The sequence below is a fragment of the Muntiacus reevesi genome, chromosome 2, assembly GCF_963930625.1.
Source record: "Muntiacus reevesi chromosome 2, mMunRee1.1, whole genome shotgun sequence".
NCBI classification, from domain to species: Eukaryota; Metazoa; Chordata; class Mammalia; order Artiodactyla; family Cervidae; genus Muntiacus; species Muntiacus reevesi.
In genome coordinates, this window is record NC_089250.1 from 17,461,374 (window position 1) to 17,480,859 (window position 19,486).

Here is a 19,486-nt window from a genome sequence, read left to right on the forward strand (position 1 = left end):
AATTAAACAGAAATTCAGCACCTCAGGCAGCAATTTCTGAAAGTCTACCTACAGAAATGAAAACATGTCCACACAAAGACATGTATACACACATATATAAACAGACAGGGGGCAGGGAGGAAAGGAAAACGGAGGAAGTGCCAGAAGAAACTGGGGCAAATGAAAACAGTTAGTGAATCTGAATCAAGAGTATAAGGAAGATCCTTGTATTATTCTGATAATGTTTCTCTAACGTTGAAAGTACATCAAAATTTTAAATTATCCAAACAAAAGGGCAAAAATATCATGTAGCAAGCTCCCTCTATCAACCTCAATGAAGACCATAAACAGTTTAAAAGTTACTAGAAAACTATGGGTAATTTTAATAAAATCACTTCAAGAATATAATTTGGTTGTAAAGCCAATACAATGTGCTCTAAAATAATTTTTCTACTGAGCTAAATAAAGTCATCTGTAAATCCTGTAACAACACATTAATAGTCACAAAATCTGACTGAAAAGTAAACACAACTTTCCATTTCTAACACAGAGTAATTCAAAAGTTCACTCTGAAGAGGACTGAGTTTTTGGTTTTATTTTGGTTTCACTGCCAAGCATAATTACATTGTTATTCAGAATTGGAGGTTTCAGAGTAATAGTAATGTTTTAAAAAAAAATTATGAAAATGCAAGCTGCATTTTTTAAAAGTTATTTAAATTCGGATTGTATCTATAGGTTCACACTTCTCCACTCTTATTTTTTTTTAAAAAACACCTTATATATGATCAATCTAGATCATAATTAAGTGCATCTTGAAGTTTCCAGTAATGAATGCAGAACTATGATGTACCAATAGCCAAACAGCATCATTTCTTTATCAAAGATAAATGGTACTACCTAGAAACAAAGACAATCCTTCATGAATTTTACTTTGCTAAGTAAAAATACCTCCCAAAAGCTAAAGGCACACCTTCTATTCACATCTAACACTGTAACCAACAATAAAATTATTTATTTTCAACTTAATAACCAACTGACACTTCTCAAACAAGCTGTTTTCAATCCTGATAGCTCTTTATTTTCTTTAATAAATTTGCTACTTGCAATAGGTGTCCATCATGAGAATACTCAAAATTAGATGAATGTGACAAAAGACTGACAAAGTGTTTCACACCTCTGAATGATACCAAGTCAAGAATGGGAAAAAGAGTTGCAAAATAAGACTGCTTCAATGCTACTTATGGTCTTGCAATAAAACCAGCAATACATCCATTTCAAGAGCTATCATCTCACTTCCAACTTCTTCCCCTCAAGAACAATTTGAATCTCTTTGGCATCCAAAGTCTCGTAGGTCAATAAAGCTTCTGCCAGATTCTTGTGCTCTTTCGCATGAGTCTTCAAGATATGTTTTGCTCGCTCATATGAATCCTGAAATACAAAGCAGATACGTAAAAGGCGGAAACCTCTGAAGCAAAGCCATAAATGGGGGGAAAAAAAAAAACCCTTTATGTACTCTAAAAAAATATATAAGATCTACTGATTTCTATCTATAAAACATAAAAGCATTTAAAAGTTTGGTTCCCTGACAATAACTTTCATACTTTCCAGTATGAAGTTTTTTGTATTTTTAACCTCCAAATCTATCCTATAGATAACCAAGGTCCACTTACACAGAAACCTACTTAAGAAATAAAAGTATACACTACTCATCTGCTTTCTAAGTAAGTTCTGTAAACACAGAAATCTACTTCTTTATTCAACATACATGCTAAAAGTAAAGGGAGTTTGTTCATTTTGTCTCTTAACATTTCACCAATTTACTCAATTTAGAATGGCCAGAAAAGATACAGATTTCCATTCTGTTACTTGGTAACATACTCACTTCGCAATATTCTAACAGTTTATCACTAGAGGTGATGTTTGACTTTTATACCTTTTTTTTTTTGCAACCCACCTTGAACATATCACTTAAATCCTTCAATTCTCTTTCCAAAGTGAGTCTGAATTAAGTTTATCAGTTTATGAATAATGGCAATAACAACAGTTCATTTTTGACAGTATCACATTTGCCTGTACAAATGTCAATATTTGAATAGCTAATCATTTTTGCCCTTATAAAAATGGATAGAAAACGTAACAATGAATTTACCAAAACCAAGAAACATAGATATGTAAATATAATACAATTACTAGACATTGTGAACATAACCAAAATGTCCAAATGAAATAACCACATTAAATATATAAATTATTAGAAATATATTATGGAATATTATAGCTAAAAATCAAGTATTAGCAGTAAGTTTAAAAACTTCCTTGGAATGTACCCCTTTATAACATGTAAGACCATCAGGTTTCACACTTTTAAGGCTCATGTACATTTGAACCTGGGGCTTCCCTGGCGGCTCAGATGATAAAAAATCTGCTTACAATGCAGGAGACCAGGTTCAATCCCTGGGTTGGGAAGGTCCCCTGGAAAAGGGAATGGCAACCCACTCTACTATTCACGCCTGGAGAATCCCATGGACAGAGGAGACTGGCAGGCTACAGTCCATGGGGTTGCAAAGACACAGATGCGATTGAACAGTCATACTACTACATTTGAACCTAACATAACACGTAATACCAAAGTAAGCCTTCCATCTAATGGAAAGAGTACCTACTGTACTTCCGGTAGCAATCATGCCCCTATTAACTTTATGAGATATACTGACATTTCTAAAGAATAGTGGAACTTTAGCTATTTTGCATCCACCGAAACTTTCAGGCACATTTTTACTAAACAGATAAAACAAACATTAAAAAAAAAAAATTATTACCCTCAAAAGGATTCTGATTTCCTGTTCAATAGCAGATTGAGTTTCTGGACTCAGTTTCCCTGTATCACTGTAGGTCATAACTCCAAGCTAAAATCAATGAAAAGAAAGAAATTCAACACAAAAATCTCCAACTCATGTATGTAACAGAGGGAGGACTATACCATAAGAAAATAAATATCACAAGAGCAAGGAAAACTTACAATATAAAAATGCCCTTGAGGGCAAAAAAAATTCATTCTTCTTCTGAAAGTATAATAAGTGAAGTGAAAGTCACTCAGTCGTGCCCAACTCTTCACAACCCCATGAACTATACAGTCCATGGAATTCTCCAGGCCAGAATACAGGAGTGGGTAGCCTTTCCCTTCTCCAGGGGATCTTCCCAACCCAGGGATCGAAGCCAGGTCTCCCGCATTGCAGGCGGATTCTTTACCAGTTGAGCCACAAGCGAAAACATAATATTAAAATGTATAGAGAGAATTTTAAAACCCAAGTATGGTTCTCAGTGGGCTTCCAGTTGGCGCTAGAGGTAAAGAACCTCCCTGCCAATGCAGGAGATATGACACATGGGTTCGATCCTGGGTCGAGACGATCCCCTGGAGGAGGGCATGGCAATCCACTCCAGTATCCTTGCCTGGAGAATCCCATGGACAGAGGAGCCTGGTAGGTTATAGTCCATAGTGTTGCACTGAGTTGGACATGACTGAAGCAACTTAGCATGCATGGTTCTGAGTACCAAGTTCTAAAGTTTTCTTGGAAAACTTTAGCAGCTATTCTAGTCCAGAAATTCACAGTCACAGTATACTGGAATTGTTTCATGGAGCCACAGTGATAAAGCAGATATGTAGAGAATGTGGAAAGGGCAAATTAAGCAAGCTCAACAAGTAGACCTTTGATGTCATAAGAACAGAAAGAGCTAAAGAATTTAATTATCATTTGATTAATTCATGAATAACTGTTACTGTCTGAGCAGCTGGAATAGAAAGAGTGTGTGCCATTTGTCAGAAAATAAGGTTTAGTTTATAAAGTAAGCTTTGTCAAGTCCATTTGGAATGAAACAGGAATATCTATCAATTTATAATAGAACCTTCTCTCAGAAAGAGACACTCTTCATATCATCACGTGATGCATGAGGGAGGGTTAAAATTAGCTATTACCTTTTCACTCATTCCAAATTTGGTGACCATGCGCTTTGCTATTTTGGTTGCATTATCAAAATCACTGGAAGCACCTAAAATTTTAAAATATACATATAACTCAAGTTAAAAAAAAAACCTTTAAACGAATGAACACAATTTTAACTAAAGCCATTATTTACAGTAACCTGTTGTAATATGGTCACTTCCAAATATAAGTTCCTCTGCCACTCTTCCACCCATGCTGACGTCCATCTGGGCAAGCAGCTGAGCTCTAGTTTCATTCCATCGATCATTCTCAGGCAACAGGGACACCTAGACAATTGAAAACCAAAGAAAAAATCCATACACAGTTTTGAAATACATGTTAATAACCTGAATTATCATTTGTGTCTCTTACTTAACCCATGTGCTGAAAACTCAGCAACATTTCATAGAGACAGTCATGATGACCAAACCAGAAATGTATAAAATGAGGAAAGAAGAGTGCATTTTATAAATAAGTAGTTAATGCTGCAATACAACTGTCTGTCCTTCGCTAAATAAAAATATTGAAAATGTCTATAATTAGAAAGATATGAAAATGAAATTTATGCTCAATGAGACAAAACTTAGAAAAACAACTGAACCAGTCATTATGAAACATAATTTCTTCTGAGGGGAAAAGAGCAACTACACTTTTAAGAATTATATTTTGTTGTCATTCCTGAAATCTGAAATATTAAAGATGCCCTTATTTAGCAGTTAGATTTCACACATATGTCTGAATTCAAGACAGCTGAGGAAGTTAAGAAAGTATCAACAAACTTAGGAAGTAGCTGAATTTTCTTTTGAAATGTTTTCATCAGTAATTTCCTTCATAAGGTACTAGGGAGCATTATCTGAAAGAAAAGAAAAACTAAAGATACTCACATGTCCAAGTGTTGGCCCCCGAGGCATGATTGTAGCTTTGTTGATAGGCATTGCATCTTTTGTGTAATATGCAATAATAGCATGACCAGACTCATGATATGCTGTGATCGTTTTATTTTTATTATCAATTTCCACACTTCTACGCTCAGGCCCTAAGAATAAAAATTTACTTAAGTAAAATACTCCAGTAGGAAGGAATATTGAGTGAATGAAGCTCATATGCCTCAAAGTCATTCTTAAGAGTAATATGATTTAATATCATTAATATTTTAAAACATCATAAAAGTTTAAAAAATGAGTAGACTCCACTCTACAACACATGTGAACCATAATTTGTCAATTGAAAACCAAATTCTAAGAACTATAATCTTACTCCTTATATCAAAAGGAAAAAACTTTATTTCTAGAAAATAAACTTCTAACAGGAATATCCTAACAACCTGTTTTGAAGCCAATTTAAATAATCTTTATTTTCATTTCTTTATGTCTGTGCTGGGTCGTTGCTGCTGTGTGGGCTTTTCTCTAGGTGTGGTGAGCGGGGACTACTCTCTAGTTGTGGTGCACAGGTTTCTCAATGCAATGGCTTCTCTCGTTGTGGAGCTCAGGCTCTACGCTTAAGCAGTTGTGGCATTGTGGGCTCAGCAATCATGGTTCCTGGGCTCTAGACGACAGGCTCAGCAGTCGCGGCACACGGGCTTAGTTATTCCATGGCATGTGGGATTTTCCCAGATCAGGAATTGAACCTGTGTCTCCAGTACTGGCAAGTGGCTTCTCTACCACTGACCCACCAAGGAAGCCCCTGGAAGCCAATTTAAGGTTTAAAATAAAACTTAAAATACTGAAAAACAGTAAAAAGTTAACTATTCTTTAATCAGCAATATCAGATAAGAAGAAAACCATGGGCACCTTCAAAGAGTATAATATACAGTGCATTTTTTCTGTAACAGGCCAAACTTTGTGCTATGTTTGAGTATATATTTGCATGTTTCTATACCTTTCTTTTTTATAACCTTTCTCTCAAAATTAAGAATTTTTTTCTCTAACATAATGAACAGCATAACATGGGGAAAAGAAAAGAAACCTACCCATCAGGATTTTATCTTTGGAAAACTCCAGTTCCTTCATAGTAACCATTTCTTTTCCATCAACAGCTGCCTTTAATGCAGCCTGGTTCACAAGGTTCTCCAACTCTGCTCCAGAAAAGCCAACAGTACCTCGAGCTATGATTTCTGGATCAACAGCTATATGCAGACAGAACACAACATTGAAATTTCAAAAGCAGTAATAAAAAGCTCTGCAAAAAAGAACTCATTTTGCAAAAGAAAAAAGAAAATAGCAATCATGAGCTATAATTTTTAAAAAACTTTACTAAATTCTAAGAGGAAAAAGGAAAAATTGCTACTGAACAGACCATAAAAATTGTCACTGGGACAAATAACATAAGTTCTTATACTTAAATAATTTTGTGAAAAACAAAGAAAGGTAGAGTTGTCATATAACGATTTACAGACTTTCAGTTATCACCCAACCACAAATTGAAAAAGCACATTATCATTTCACCTTGAAATAACTCTGGACACAAAAATCTACGTTACAAGAGGAAACATGTTTGATTTTATGAACTGATCCTGTTATCTCCGAAAATACTGCAGTTAATAGCTGCTTTTACAACTCAGGTGGGTCCATAATATTTCCATGTATTTTGTTTCATACTTTTGCTTCCCCCTTTTTGGCTCCAAAGTGATTACATCATGAGGTACTATGCTCATAATATACAGGTACTTGTTCTATTTATATTTTACATTCATCTAAAGAAACATTTATATATAGATTCCTCAACTATAATCTTTCTCAATATTCAAAAGAAAACTTTCTTTCAAATAGGGACTCAAAATTATAGAATCTCTGATACACACTACTTAAGAAACAGACTTTAAGGACAAATAAAAAGAGAGAAAAAAAACATTTAAAGGAACTTGTCTTTTAAGACATCCTGAGTAAGGACCACAAACAGGGTAAACTGATGTATTACCATTTCACAGAGTTAATGTTTGTATTACAGAATTAGACTTACATTGATCAAACTTTATTTTATTGAGGTACCACTTCAAGATTTCTGTCCGACCTTTCACATCTGGCCTTGGAACTGTAACCTGCATGTCAAAGCGACCAGGGCGTATTAAGGCACTACAAGGAGAATACAAAAAGAAAATATAATTAATAAACTGTGCTGAAGGTCTGGTTATAAAAACAGGACTGACATCCTAAAGAGAAGATGAAAAGGTAAGGGCAACCGACATTTCTTTTGAGCATAAATATTCAGATTAGTTCCTTGAAAAACATGGTTGAAATAATAATTTCAATAACTGGAAGGCTAAACAAAGGTTCCTATAGATAAATGTGTCCATCAGGATAGTATACAACCCTTCAGAGACAAAGAGAAGCAAGTGTGTCAGTAAAGGAAGAAATAATTCTATAGCAGCCTATTATAAGAGCCACACACCCATCTTACTGCTGTATTATATAAAACGTTAAACTAGACCGTTTAAGCAAGAACCAACTATTAGATCAAATGAAAGTATGAATAACTTAAACAGTAAAATCAATAAAAATCTTAAACTACAGTAAATTTTACTTTTAAAAATGTGCTGTCTACCACCCACCCCCAAAAGTTCTGTGATGTTTAAGTCACAAAAAGATTCTTTTAGTAGCTTTACTGAGATACAATTCTCACATCATAGAATTTGAAGTGGACAATCCAGTGGGTGTTAATAAATTCAGAGTTGTCTAACCATCACCACAATAATTTGAGAGAATATTGATCCCCTTCCTCCACTTTCTCCAGCCAAAAGAAACCCCAAGTCTACTGGCAGTTCTTTCCCTCCTCTTTGCCCAACCTCTGGCAACTACTAAATTACTTTCCATTGCTATGCATCTGCTTATTCTGAACATTTCATATAGAAGGAATCATATAATATGTAATGTTTTGTGATGGGTTTTCTTCACTTAGCACAATGTTTTTAAAGTTCATCACTGTTCTACAGTATATCACAAAAATTTTAATACTTACTTATCTAATGCCTCTGGGAAATTTGTGGCACCTATGATGATAACTCCTTCGTTGGGTTTAAAACTATTAAGGAAAAAAAGTATCTTTTCACTGAAAGTTAAAACAGCACACACACAGAAATGTTCTATGCAACTGTTTATCTTCGATCTTATTAACAGCAAAGAAAAGGGATTGTCTTTTTAATGCCCCAAATAGCAAGACATCCCTAACTGCTTTTTAAAAGGTCAGTGCACTTCAATAACACTTGTTAATAATAAATCACCAAATCATCTGTGGTTTTACAGTAATTTTTCTACTTAGGAAGAGATAACCTGACACAAGAAGCTTGAGTTCCTGAATTTTTGAAAAATTATTTTCAAGTTTACCAATTCCAATTATTTACTCTTAAACTTTCAGAATATCTTTTATGACTTTAAGAAACTTCTCTGCTTCATTCTTGCTTTTTACATTATGAAAACCGATGCAAGCTTTTGATCGACAGCAACCCTCAGAGCTAGTCAAAAACAGTGCAGGAATGAGGGTATTCTCCTTCCACATCTCCAAAGAGACAACTACTTTCAGCTAGAATCACTGCTTTTCTGTCATACTACAGTAAATGAAAATTTCACTTTTCAATTTAAGAGTAGTTAATACATCAATTATCAATGATCCCATTAGTAAAACAATAGTCAAAACAGCTTGTCTTTACTTCTTGCACATAGGCTATTGCCTATAAACTTAAAATTTTTCCTATCTCTGAAATGCTACTAAATATACCACCAAATTCTCAAGACAGAAGATTCAATTACCCATCCATTTCAGCCAGAAGTTGATTTATAGTCTGCCGTGAATATGGATGCATTGGAGATTCAATTCGTTTCCCACCAACAGAATCCAATTCATCAATAAATATAACACAAGGGGCATTTGCTTTTGCTTCCCCTAAAGACAGAGAAGATTCAAATAAGTTTAATAAAATCAACACCTTTAAAATAAAATTGCATAAATATTTAACAACCTGTAAGATAATTAAAAAGCCAATAGACACTCATTAGGGAGCAAATACATGAAAGAAGGTCTTTCTTAACTGCTTTAAGAAGAGTAGTCTCAAATGAAAAAAAAAAAAATTATAACACTGAGTATTCATTCTTCCTAGTCATACAAACCATATACAGTCAGATTTGAGGCAAACAATTTTTAAATATATACTGCAGAATTGATAAATAAGGTGAAAACAAAACAAAACACACCAAAAAAACCCCAAAACAAAACCACAGGTTTTCAACAGACCCCAGCCCCATCCAGCAGCCTAGTGATTCCACAAACTCTTCTGACTAACTGGAAAGAAAAGTAATAGTTTTATTTTAGCCCACACACTAAGTTACCTAAGATTAGCATCCTACAATGGCTATTTCAGCCAACTATCAAATCAGAAACAAGAAGCAAAGAAAGAGTTTAAGAAACCCTTGTTTCCTAACATTAAGAGAAATTATTACTATATGAAAGATCCACTAAACCTACTAAAAAGATTTCTTATACGGCTGGCTCCTACACCCACAAACATCTCATCAAATTCTGATCCAGAAGCATAATAAAAAGGAACATCAGCTTCTCCAGCAACAGCTCGGGCAAGAAGTGTCTTTCCTGTTCCTGGTGGTCCAACTAAAAGAATTCCTAAAGGAAAAGAACAATGGTTCAAATTAAAAAACAAAACCACAACCTGATAAGAACTTAAATAATTACTAATTAATAAATACACTGCCATGGTTGAAGGCACACCAATGATCAATATTTTCAAACACAGTCAAACATATTTGTCTCTATAAATGAGTCACTTCAGGACCTGCTTTGTAACTAATTTTCCTGTATTATTTCAATACTGTTTACGCATTGAGATAAATGCTGGAATCCAAATATTCCTTTGGATTAGATAACAGTTTTGGATCTGTGTTAAATTTCCTGACTTTAATAGTTGTACTGAAATTGCATAGAGAGAATATCCTTAATTCTTAGGCAACACATGATGAGATATATAGGCGCAAAAGAGCATGACATCTATAATTTACTTGCAAATGGTTTAAAAAATAATGTAAAGAAAATCAATTAACATACAGAACAAAATGTTAAAAAAAATTTTGAGTCTGAGTTAAAACCATGGAGGGAATTCTTTGTACTACTTATTGCTGCAATTTACTTAAAAGTTTGAAATAACAAACTTAAATTATCAAAGAAAAAAGATAACAAAACAGTATGTTCAGAATGAGCACTTGTAAAATAGCAATTAAGACTTACTAATAAACTTTCAACAGGTAAATCTGATAAAAGTTAAACTGGTGATATATTACAGTGTTTTGTCAAGTCACGGGAAAGTGAAGATACCTTACCTTTCGGAAGTTTACCTCCAAGAACAGTAAATTTTTGTGGATTTTTCAAAAACTCAACAACTTCCTGTAATTCCTGTTTAGCTTCCTCCACCTGAAGTGATACAATTTACCAAATAATTTAAAATATTAATTATCTTACCAAGACACCCTCTTTGAATATTGTAAATTTAACCTGATATTAATTAACTTGGCTTTTTGTTAGTGAAAGTATACAAAAAGGTCCCTTTAGAAATACTCACACAAAGGGTTTCCTCTGGACCCTCAGTACCAGATACATGAAATCTCCTTACAAATCCCAACAAAACCCCTTTCCAATTGCTTCCTTTGGTTAAAAAAAAAAAAAACAAAAACCTGTTACATTCAAAATTCTAGTTAAATGTCTCAGTGGCATTTAGTATAGAGTTGCCTAATAAGTTTCAAATCTAAAACTTTTTTGGACCTGCTTATAAGCTTCAAGGGCAAACTATCTGGACCTACTATATATTAACGATAAGTAAGTCTGTTTAATTTGTGGCTAGTGATGAAGTCATTTTTGTTATAAGGAATTACTACGAGAATATAAACAATTTAGTTCCTAACAAATGCCAAAGGACAGTGACTAAAATTAAGCTATAATGTACTGCTTTATAAATAGTTGTGGTAAAAAAATTTTTAAAGATTTAATTCCCCAAATATAAAATCTTACAGAATTGAGATCCCTAGCAAAAAAAAAAAAAAAAAATCCAATCTGGCCAACAAAAATTGCAATCAGAATATTAGACCATCTTTAAAACTCTGATAAGGATTAAGAAAGCTATCTATTAGAAACAGTGAGCAATTTTCCTAGTCAGCATATAAGCCAGAAGTCACAAATGCAAATTCCTAGTGGCAAAATGGTATCAATAAATGAGTAAAGAAGGCCAGATGTAGAATAGCACTGGTGGAAATGTGCTAAACTGGAAAGCAACAGTCCCTTTAAAGACAACCACACATGGCTCTGTCAAAGAATGCAGACCGAGTGTTCCAGAATGCAATTTTCAACAAACACCGGAAATTTTTTCGTGGGTATGACTTCAATTTAAAAATGTTGGCTATAAGTGTAAATGAAGAATACCTTTTTTATATGTATATTTTCACATATTTATTTTAAATTACCCTCATATAATAATATATTTGTAGCCAACCTACTACCTCGTATCACACAACTTTTAAAAACTCAGTGAGAAAACTCAAGTATTTACATTGGGTAGTGATAAAAAGAAAGTACTTGGGAAGAGGCATACAGGAAACATATTGATGGGGCCAAAGTCCCACAAGACTTACCCCTTCCCCCCTCCCATACACCCCTCAGATGTCAATCCCACGTCTAGGTTGTCATCTGTGCTTCTGCCAATGGGCTATAAATTGGAGATTCCCAGAATCCCTCCTTGGGTTTAATTTGGTAGAGTAGCTCATAGAACTCAGGAAACAAGGTTAGGTACTATTGGCTCATTATGAAAGGATATACCCTAGAACAGCCAGAAGAAAGAGAGAGGTAGGCAAGGGATACAGGAAGGGGTACAGACCCTCCATGTCCTCTCTGAAAATGCTACTCTCCTCATGCCTCTATGTATTCACTAACTGAAAACGCCTCCGAACCCCGACCTGTTGGGATTTTAATGGGAGTGTACTCACACAGGCATAGTCAATTACTAACTCCTTTCCAGCCCCGCCCCGCTCTCTGGAGAACAGACAGGAGAGGTGGAAGTTCCAAGATTCTAATCACAGCTTGATCTTTCTGGTGACCAGCCCCCCTCCAGGAGCCCACTCAGAGCCACCTCCTTAGAACAAAAGACACTGTGGGACTTCCTTGGCGGGCCAGTGGATAGGACTCCATGTATTCACAGCTGTGGGCCCAGGTGCAATCCCTGGTTGGGAAGCTAAGATCCCATAAGGTGCGTGCTGTGTAGTCAAGGGGACAAGGAAAGAAAGGAACAAAAGACACTGCCATCACCCAAGACATTCCAAGGGACTCAGAAGTCCTGTGTCAGGAACTGGTGTCAAAGACCAAACAGTAGAACAAAAGATACTCCCAGTGCTGTTGTCCCCTGGGAAATTACAAGGGTTTTAAGAGCTCTGTGCCAAAAACTGGAGGCAGAGACCATATATGTATTTTCTATTATTTCAACCTTTCTAATAAAAAATACAATTAAAATAGTGTTTGAAGAGACCAAGGTAAACTTTTTAACTTACTCCTTTAACATGTTCAAAGGTAACATTTTTCATCTGCACAGGATCTACAGCAGAATCAAGCCCCGTTGTTGTCCGGAAGCGGACTAAAGGGACAAAAAAAAATGCTTACATATTTGATAGATTCATGAAACTCTAACTACCTTATTTTTCAGATGCAAGAAAGTCCAGAAAATTTAAATGTCTAAGATCACAATGCGAGGAGTAGGAATTAGGTCTTCTAGATTTTGAGACAATGTTCAAGGAATGAATGATTCTCATGAAAATGACATCTTTGCCTTTCCAATTAAAACTAAGAATTTTCCTCTTCTCCTTATATATAATAATAAAAATGTAAACCAATGGTTCTTAAGCTCCATTGTGTGCAATAAAGAAACACAAAAGAATAATCATCAGAGCTCTTCCCACTCTTCCACCACCCTGCTAATACCACCTATCACTATCAATCCATACACTGGTTCCTTTTTTGGAAAAAATAATTTAAAAAAACCAGAGACAAGAGAAGGCAGATCTAAATATAAAAAAGGCTATTCCTGGATGTTAAAACCTCATCTCAGGTTTGATAACTTTTAAAATAACTGGGGTTACATCAAGTTCTAGGAATAATTTCAGATCTAGGTCAATCAATGTTCTTAACTGTAAATCATTTTTTTTCCCTTTCAAGGTAATTATGATAAAGAAAGGGGAAAACACCGTATAAACACTGAATGACAGCTGGGAAATCAACTGGAACCACTTAAATCTGACACTATGACTTCATTTTAGACCAGCGAACTGAGAAAACCTGGGGTCTAAAGTAATCTTCTCTGTGTTAATTTTCAATACATTGAATTTATTACTGTGCCTTTGAAATAGATGACTATTTTCACTCTGAATTGCTATCATAAAATTCTTCTGGATGTTCTTAGAATTTTATCATTGGTTAAGTATCATTTGCTAAAAATGTGGGGAATTAATCATGTCTAAAAGTAAATTTAAAATTATTATTCTAACATAATCCTTGGAACTTTAAAAAATATTAGTTATATCCTTAAAAAAGTACAATTGAATTTATACAGTGTCTGAAGGAATTTTTCTTATAATCCATAAAACAATGCAAATATAGTAAGTCCTCTGACAAGGGGGATGATACATAATCATAAGAGATTAAAATTTTTCTATCTCAATGCAAAAAACAATCTCAACGTGACCCAATCTAAGAAGTCTCAAATTTGGATTAAAGACCTAGACCGTGGAATTATAAACATAAATGTTTTCTTTTCTCTAAGTCTTAGACTAAGGAAAAGAAATGAGTATATAAAAGATTTTTTTAAAAGTAAAATATAAAGTCAAATATAAAATATATTTTTAATATATAAATAAAAAATATAAAAAATAAAAGTCAAATATAAAGAGTCTCTACCAGATAAAAATGGGTTCTTTAAGAGTCCATAAATGCCAACTACCAGCAGAATAAAAACAATCAGACGAGTTCTTCTTAAAGAATCTGGAGGAGAAAGAAAAAAGCCTTAAATAAATGTTATCAGTTAGAAATGACAGCTCAATGAAATGCAAACGTGAGGTTACTGATGGTAATCACATTTCACAACACACAATTCTGAAGCCTGCTATATTTTGCATAATCTCCATGATCGCCTTTCAGCACGTGTTATCAAAAATTTCATAAAGTCTCTTGTACTTCTATTAGTGACTTAGGTTCACTTCAGACAGTGAAAGTGCCAGGACATATTCTCTTTCCACACAGCTTAGGATACAAATATAAGGAAATGTAACCAATAAAAACTTGCATAATTGTTAGAAAAGTTATTATAATCACTTAGAGGCAGGACTATGATTTCCTTTCAGATATTCCTCTCCAAATATGGATGATGTCTAATCAACTTACCATTGGTTTTTTGTGTTAGCGCTTGAGCTTTCAGGAAACCCTCTGCAAAACCAGTTTTAAATGCATCTTGATGAGCTTCAGGTATGTTTTTGGTTTTCATGAGTTTATCCAAACTCTCAACGTCTGATCCTCTGTCCCGCAAAAGAAACCCCTAAAAACACAAACAACACATCAGTATCATTGACTATAGGTAATATTCCCCCCAAATGTAACAACTACTCACAAAAAAATTCATTAAAATTCTACAATTTAAAATTTTTATTGTCAGTGTGAAGAATGAAGGCTCAACAATAAATAGCCAATGATTAGGAAACTAGCACTGGCCCATATACTTCTAGCAGTCAATGAATATAAATTATGTAAACCACTAACTCTACTGAGTAACAGGTCACAAGTTGACTTAGGGTTTAATAGCTTACAATAGGTCACACTCCTTTATTCCTGCTGGAAAAAAAAACCTCACTCATTTATTAAATGTTTACTTAGCACGTTTCATATATTAATACTTGACCATGTGTAAGTTCTAAAGATGTAAATACCAATGATCGGAATGTTTTCAGTCTACTGGGAAGAGATACACCAATAACTAAGCTTTTGAAGTTATTTTGATATTACATTAGAGGAACTAGGTATGGTGGTAAAGAAAATGCTGTCTAAGAAGTCAGGAAAAACCTTACAGAGGATGGGATAACTAAACCACAGAAACACAGGGCATAAACAATTTGACAGAGCCATGGAACAACAGCCTCAGCAATCTTGTTTGACAGGACTTTAAAACACCAAGAGGCGAGGATAGAGGGAGACAGGAGGTGGTACACTGAAAGATGAGAACAGAAAAATGTTAGGCAGAATGTCAAGTGATGAAATGCCTAATGTACCATGGCAGAAATCTGACAATAAAGCAGAGGAATACAACTATAGTGTAATACACTATTACACTTTAGACAGTCTAGGGGATGGCAGTCTGGAGACTGGACTAAAGCTAGCAAAAATGAAGGCAGGGAGACTAAATAATCATCATCTGTCTACACATTGGACATGGGGATGAAGGCGGACTTAAGAAATATTTAAGAGGCTGGATCAATAGGATTTTAGTAACTATGGTTGCAGGAAGTGAGAGAAGATGGACAAATCATTGTTAACCACAATGTTTCTAGCCTGGATGGATGCTATTTATTAACATAAGAATACATAAGGAGGTGTAGACTGACAGAGACAAAAACAAAGGAAGATGTCTAACAGGCTAATGGAAAGATAAGCTTGGAATACAGAAATGTTGTAGATATAATGATTGCATAAAATATTAATCCATTATCCTAAATGAAAAGATGAAAGAAAATCAACTAGCCAAAAATATACATCAGATACTGAACATTCTTTCTGAAAAGTACTGCTTTTTCAAAACAACAAAAAAGGTCTAATTACCTTCACAAATGATGGTGCTGTGTGCTGCGTTTCTGCTAATCTTTCAGAGGTGGACTGCAGACGTCGTGTCCTTGATTTCAAAGTTTTAAAACCCCGAGACTGTATGAAAACTGAATGAAATGGCATCACATTCAGTTTTCATTTTAAATTTTCACAATGAAAATGTCTGCTAAGAACCAAAACTTTGACACTAGTTATTTCCAAATATTCTGCAGATTCTACTGTGAGCTACAAATGAATGTTTCTAATCATTAATATCACTAAGAAAGACAAATCAGAATATATTAAACAAATCTAGTTTCTTCAAAATAAATATAATTGTTGCTTCGTACCTGGCCAGTACTGAAGATCTGAACAAATTCTTTTAAGAGTTCTTGAATGTTGTCTGTACAAGCAAGAGGAACGTAAAGTACTAAACATATCTAAGCAACCTGGAAAGAAATTGTAAAAAGTAAACTTTCTAACTGTAAAACAATCAAATCATGAAATACAACAAATGATTTTACCAAATATTAGAAAAACCAAAACAAGTTATTTCCAAGAGACAATTTCAAAACTAGTCAACAATGTGATGAAACACTGGAAACCACAAGTATGTTAATAAGTAACATGAAAGTGTACGTGACTCAGTCATGTCCGATTCGCTGCGATTCCAAAGACTGTAGCCCTCCAGGCTCCTCCGTCCATGGGATTCTCTAGGCAAGAATACTGGCGTGGGTTGCCATTCCCTTCTCCAGCGGATCTTCCTGCCCCAGGGATCAAACCCGCACTGCAAGTGGATTCTTTACCATCTGAGCCACCAGGGAAACCCCCTAAGCTTGTCATCTATTAAATTATCAACAGTACTAAAATGGCTTACTTTCATTGAAACATACAATACATTAACTTACCATATTTATTTTCAAAGAAGGACTGTGCAGATACATGAGATGTATGCCAATGGGAAGAAACATTACTGTCCTTACAAAATCCAGGAAGTAGACTGTCTACCAGTTGATCAATCTGTCCAATTTTTAATTCAGATAATCCAAGGTCCCTTAAGTTAAGTACAGGCTGTAAAAGATTGAGTTAACCATGTAAGCATTATTAGTTTTTAACTTTTTATTGACATATAGTTGATTTACAATGTTTCAGTTGTTGTTTAGTCACTAAGTCATGTCCCACTCTTTTGTGACCCTATCAACTGTAGCCTACTAGGTTCCTCTGTCCATGGGACTTTCCAGGCAAGAATACTGGAGTGGGTTGCCATTTCCTTCTCCAGGGGACCTTTCCGACCCAGGGATTGAACCCACGTCTTTTCAGTTATATATGTACACGTGTTATATATGTATACATATACACACACGTATGTGGAGTGTGTGTGCTCAGTTGTGTCTGACTGTCTGTCACTCCATGGGCTGTAGCCCACTAGACTCCTCTGTCCATGGAACTTCCCAGGCAAGGTTGACATTTCCTTCTCTGGGGCGCTTCGTGACACAGTGATTGAACCTGCATCAGTCGCATCTCCTCCATTGGCAGGGGGAGTCCTTACCACTAGCACCACCTGGGAAACCCTATATATATATATCTATATATATGTAATTTTCTACAATAAGTTACCACAAAACACTATATAGTAGGTGCTTGTTGTTTAGCTCAGGTAAGCATTATCACATCAGTTATTTAACTTAAAGAGTACTTACTAACTAAACTAATGTGAATTTTTAAAATCTAACAAACGTATTGATTAGCTTTTCCTTCAAATATTTAAAAAATAAATTGGTATGTATATTTTTCTAGTTATAGCTTTACTGAGATCAACCATGTGAGATTTGACAAAGCTTTTAAAAAAACCATACTCCCAATAATATTAGCAGTCCACAGAGCTTTAATGACCATAAACAAAAGCCCATTCAATAACCAATTGCTGAGATTCTTATTCGAACCCAAAGGTTCTATAAATTACCCATATCTAACTTCCAGTAAGGAGAGAAACTGAACAAAGCAAAAGATGTGTGAAAACCAGTCAAGAGAACACATTCCCCTTAAAACAGTTCTGAAATAACTAGAGATTAAACAGGAGTGAGCTATTTTCTTGTTCAAATGAGCAGACAGGGAGCCACTGAGGACAAGTAACAATTTAAAGTCCCAACAGCTAAAATTTCAAGTAAGGGAAGTAAAACTAAACAAACCAAGTAAAACATCAACTTTTTATGACTGATGTAGTCAGATCCCTGGATGTTCAGGTGCTAGTCAATTATAAGCTTTGTAACAAGTCCTTCACATTCTTAGAATTCCTTTCCTCATTAGAAAAATGGTTATAAAATATATCCTGCTTATTTCACAACAGGGTAGTGTGGCTCAATGGATGAGATCATGCCTTGCCCATCTACATAGCCTAATATATACAATGAGACAGTTAAAGTCAGGATGAAATAAAATATTTAATAAGAGCTTTTTAAGGTAATAAAAACTGTACAATATAAGGCAATTATAAAGAAACCAGAAGGACTACAATATTTAAAAGCTACAAAGATATTTTATCTTCTAAAATGGGGAAACCAAAAAGTCTATTTATAATACAAAAAGAAAGGCAGATTTTTAACTAAGAAGATTATTCACCTTACTTATTGGGTATCAGGTCCTAGGAACACAAAGAGAAATAAAGTACATATGAGTATGATAATTACCATACTACATGATAACTGCTCTTATAGAGGTATTTTTTTTTAAGTGGTAACAGAAAAAAAAATTTAAAAAAATAAAAAATAAAAATGGTAACAGAACACAGAACAACCAATTTCTTAAGTCCGATAAGGTTTCCCAGAATTAACACTTAATTCACAAATGATGGGGAAACCTCGGGGAAGAGGACAAACAAAAAGTCATCAAAGGGCCTAGAATGTTTGACATGCAGTCAAGTTTAGTGACTCAAGAAAGCACTAGAAAGATGGGCTATGGCCAAATTGTGAGGAGCTGTGTTTGCATTTAATTCTATACCTAATATCATTAGTTTTGTTTTAGAGAAAGAAAACAGAAGATAAAGATGATAAGCTGGAGGAAAGAAGGCTGGTATAACAAGAGAAAAAAGGCATGAACCTGAACTGAGCCCTAAGAGGGATGCAAATACCAAGTGGCAGAAAACAGACATTTGAAGAAACCAGTGAAGTACAGGATTGTGAGGGGGAAGACTTCTGGAAGGATGCGTTGGTTATCCATCTGTTGTCTCTCAGCTCCTCTTCATCCTTTCTCTGGCTCCACAGTGATGTATCTGGGTCCCTTTAAAGAGTCTTCCTTTATTGGCTAAAATATTACGCTGTCAGTAGAGGGCACTGGAGAGACTTCGTAGGAGGAGCATCTGTTCCTGGTTCAGGCCACGTATTATGTTCACTCAACAGGTTCCTGGGTGCAACACCCCTGGTTTCTCCAGTATCTGGCTCCTGCAGCTTCTCTGAAGCCTGGCTCCTGCGTGCACAGCTGCCAACAGTACTTGGCCGCTTTCCCACGAACGGCTTCTCCTGGTACCCAGGTGGCAAGTTTCCATCAGGCTCAGCTTGCACAGCACCAGCGACTTCTATGCCATTTAGTGAGCCGAGGCCTTACCCTCTCCAACAACCTCAGAATCTCAGCCCAAAGGTGGAGAACTCTTCGTGGGTAGCTCATTCTGGGAGTATTAGCTGCTCCTTGAATCTGCAAGTCCTATATATTTCGAG

General features: G+C 35.1%; 1 protein-coding gene across 1 annotated transcript in view; it reads right to left on the minus strand.

The window, feature by feature from the left end:
- Positions 1-547: 547 nt before the first annotated feature.
- The window catches only part of YME1L1 (YME1 like 1 ATPase), a 28,882-nt gene continuing 9,943 nt past the window's right edge, over positions 548-19,486 (minus strand). Inside the window, exons 3-19 of the mRNA XM_065921005.1 lie at positions 16,685-16,847; positions 16,127-16,225; positions 15,795-15,904; positions 14,370-14,520; positions 13,887-13,970; positions 12,488-12,570; positions 10,277-10,367; positions 9,414-9,566; positions 8,702-8,834; positions 7,914-7,976; positions 6,918-7,030; positions 5,929-6,084; positions 4,844-4,995; positions 4,120-4,246; positions 3,953-4,026; positions 2,799-2,885; positions 548-1,407 (exon numbers count right to left, since the gene is read on the minus strand). Of these exons, the coding sequence (XP_065777077.1) occupies positions 1,264-1,407; positions 2,799-2,885; positions 3,953-4,026; positions 4,120-4,246; positions 4,844-4,995; positions 5,929-6,084; positions 6,918-7,030; positions 7,914-7,976; positions 8,702-8,834; positions 9,414-9,566; positions 10,277-10,367; positions 12,488-12,570; positions 13,887-13,970; positions 14,370-14,520; positions 15,795-15,904; positions 16,127-16,225; positions 16,685-16,847 (1,983 nt within the window). The 3' untranslated portion in view covers positions 548-1,263. The remainder of the gene's footprint in view (positions 1,408-2,798; positions 2,886-3,952; positions 4,027-4,119; positions 4,247-4,843; positions 4,996-5,928; positions 6,085-6,917; positions 7,031-7,913; positions 7,977-8,701; positions 8,835-9,413; positions 9,567-10,276; positions 10,368-12,487; positions 12,571-13,886; positions 13,971-14,369; positions 14,521-15,794; positions 15,905-16,126; positions 16,226-16,684; positions 16,848-19,486) is intronic.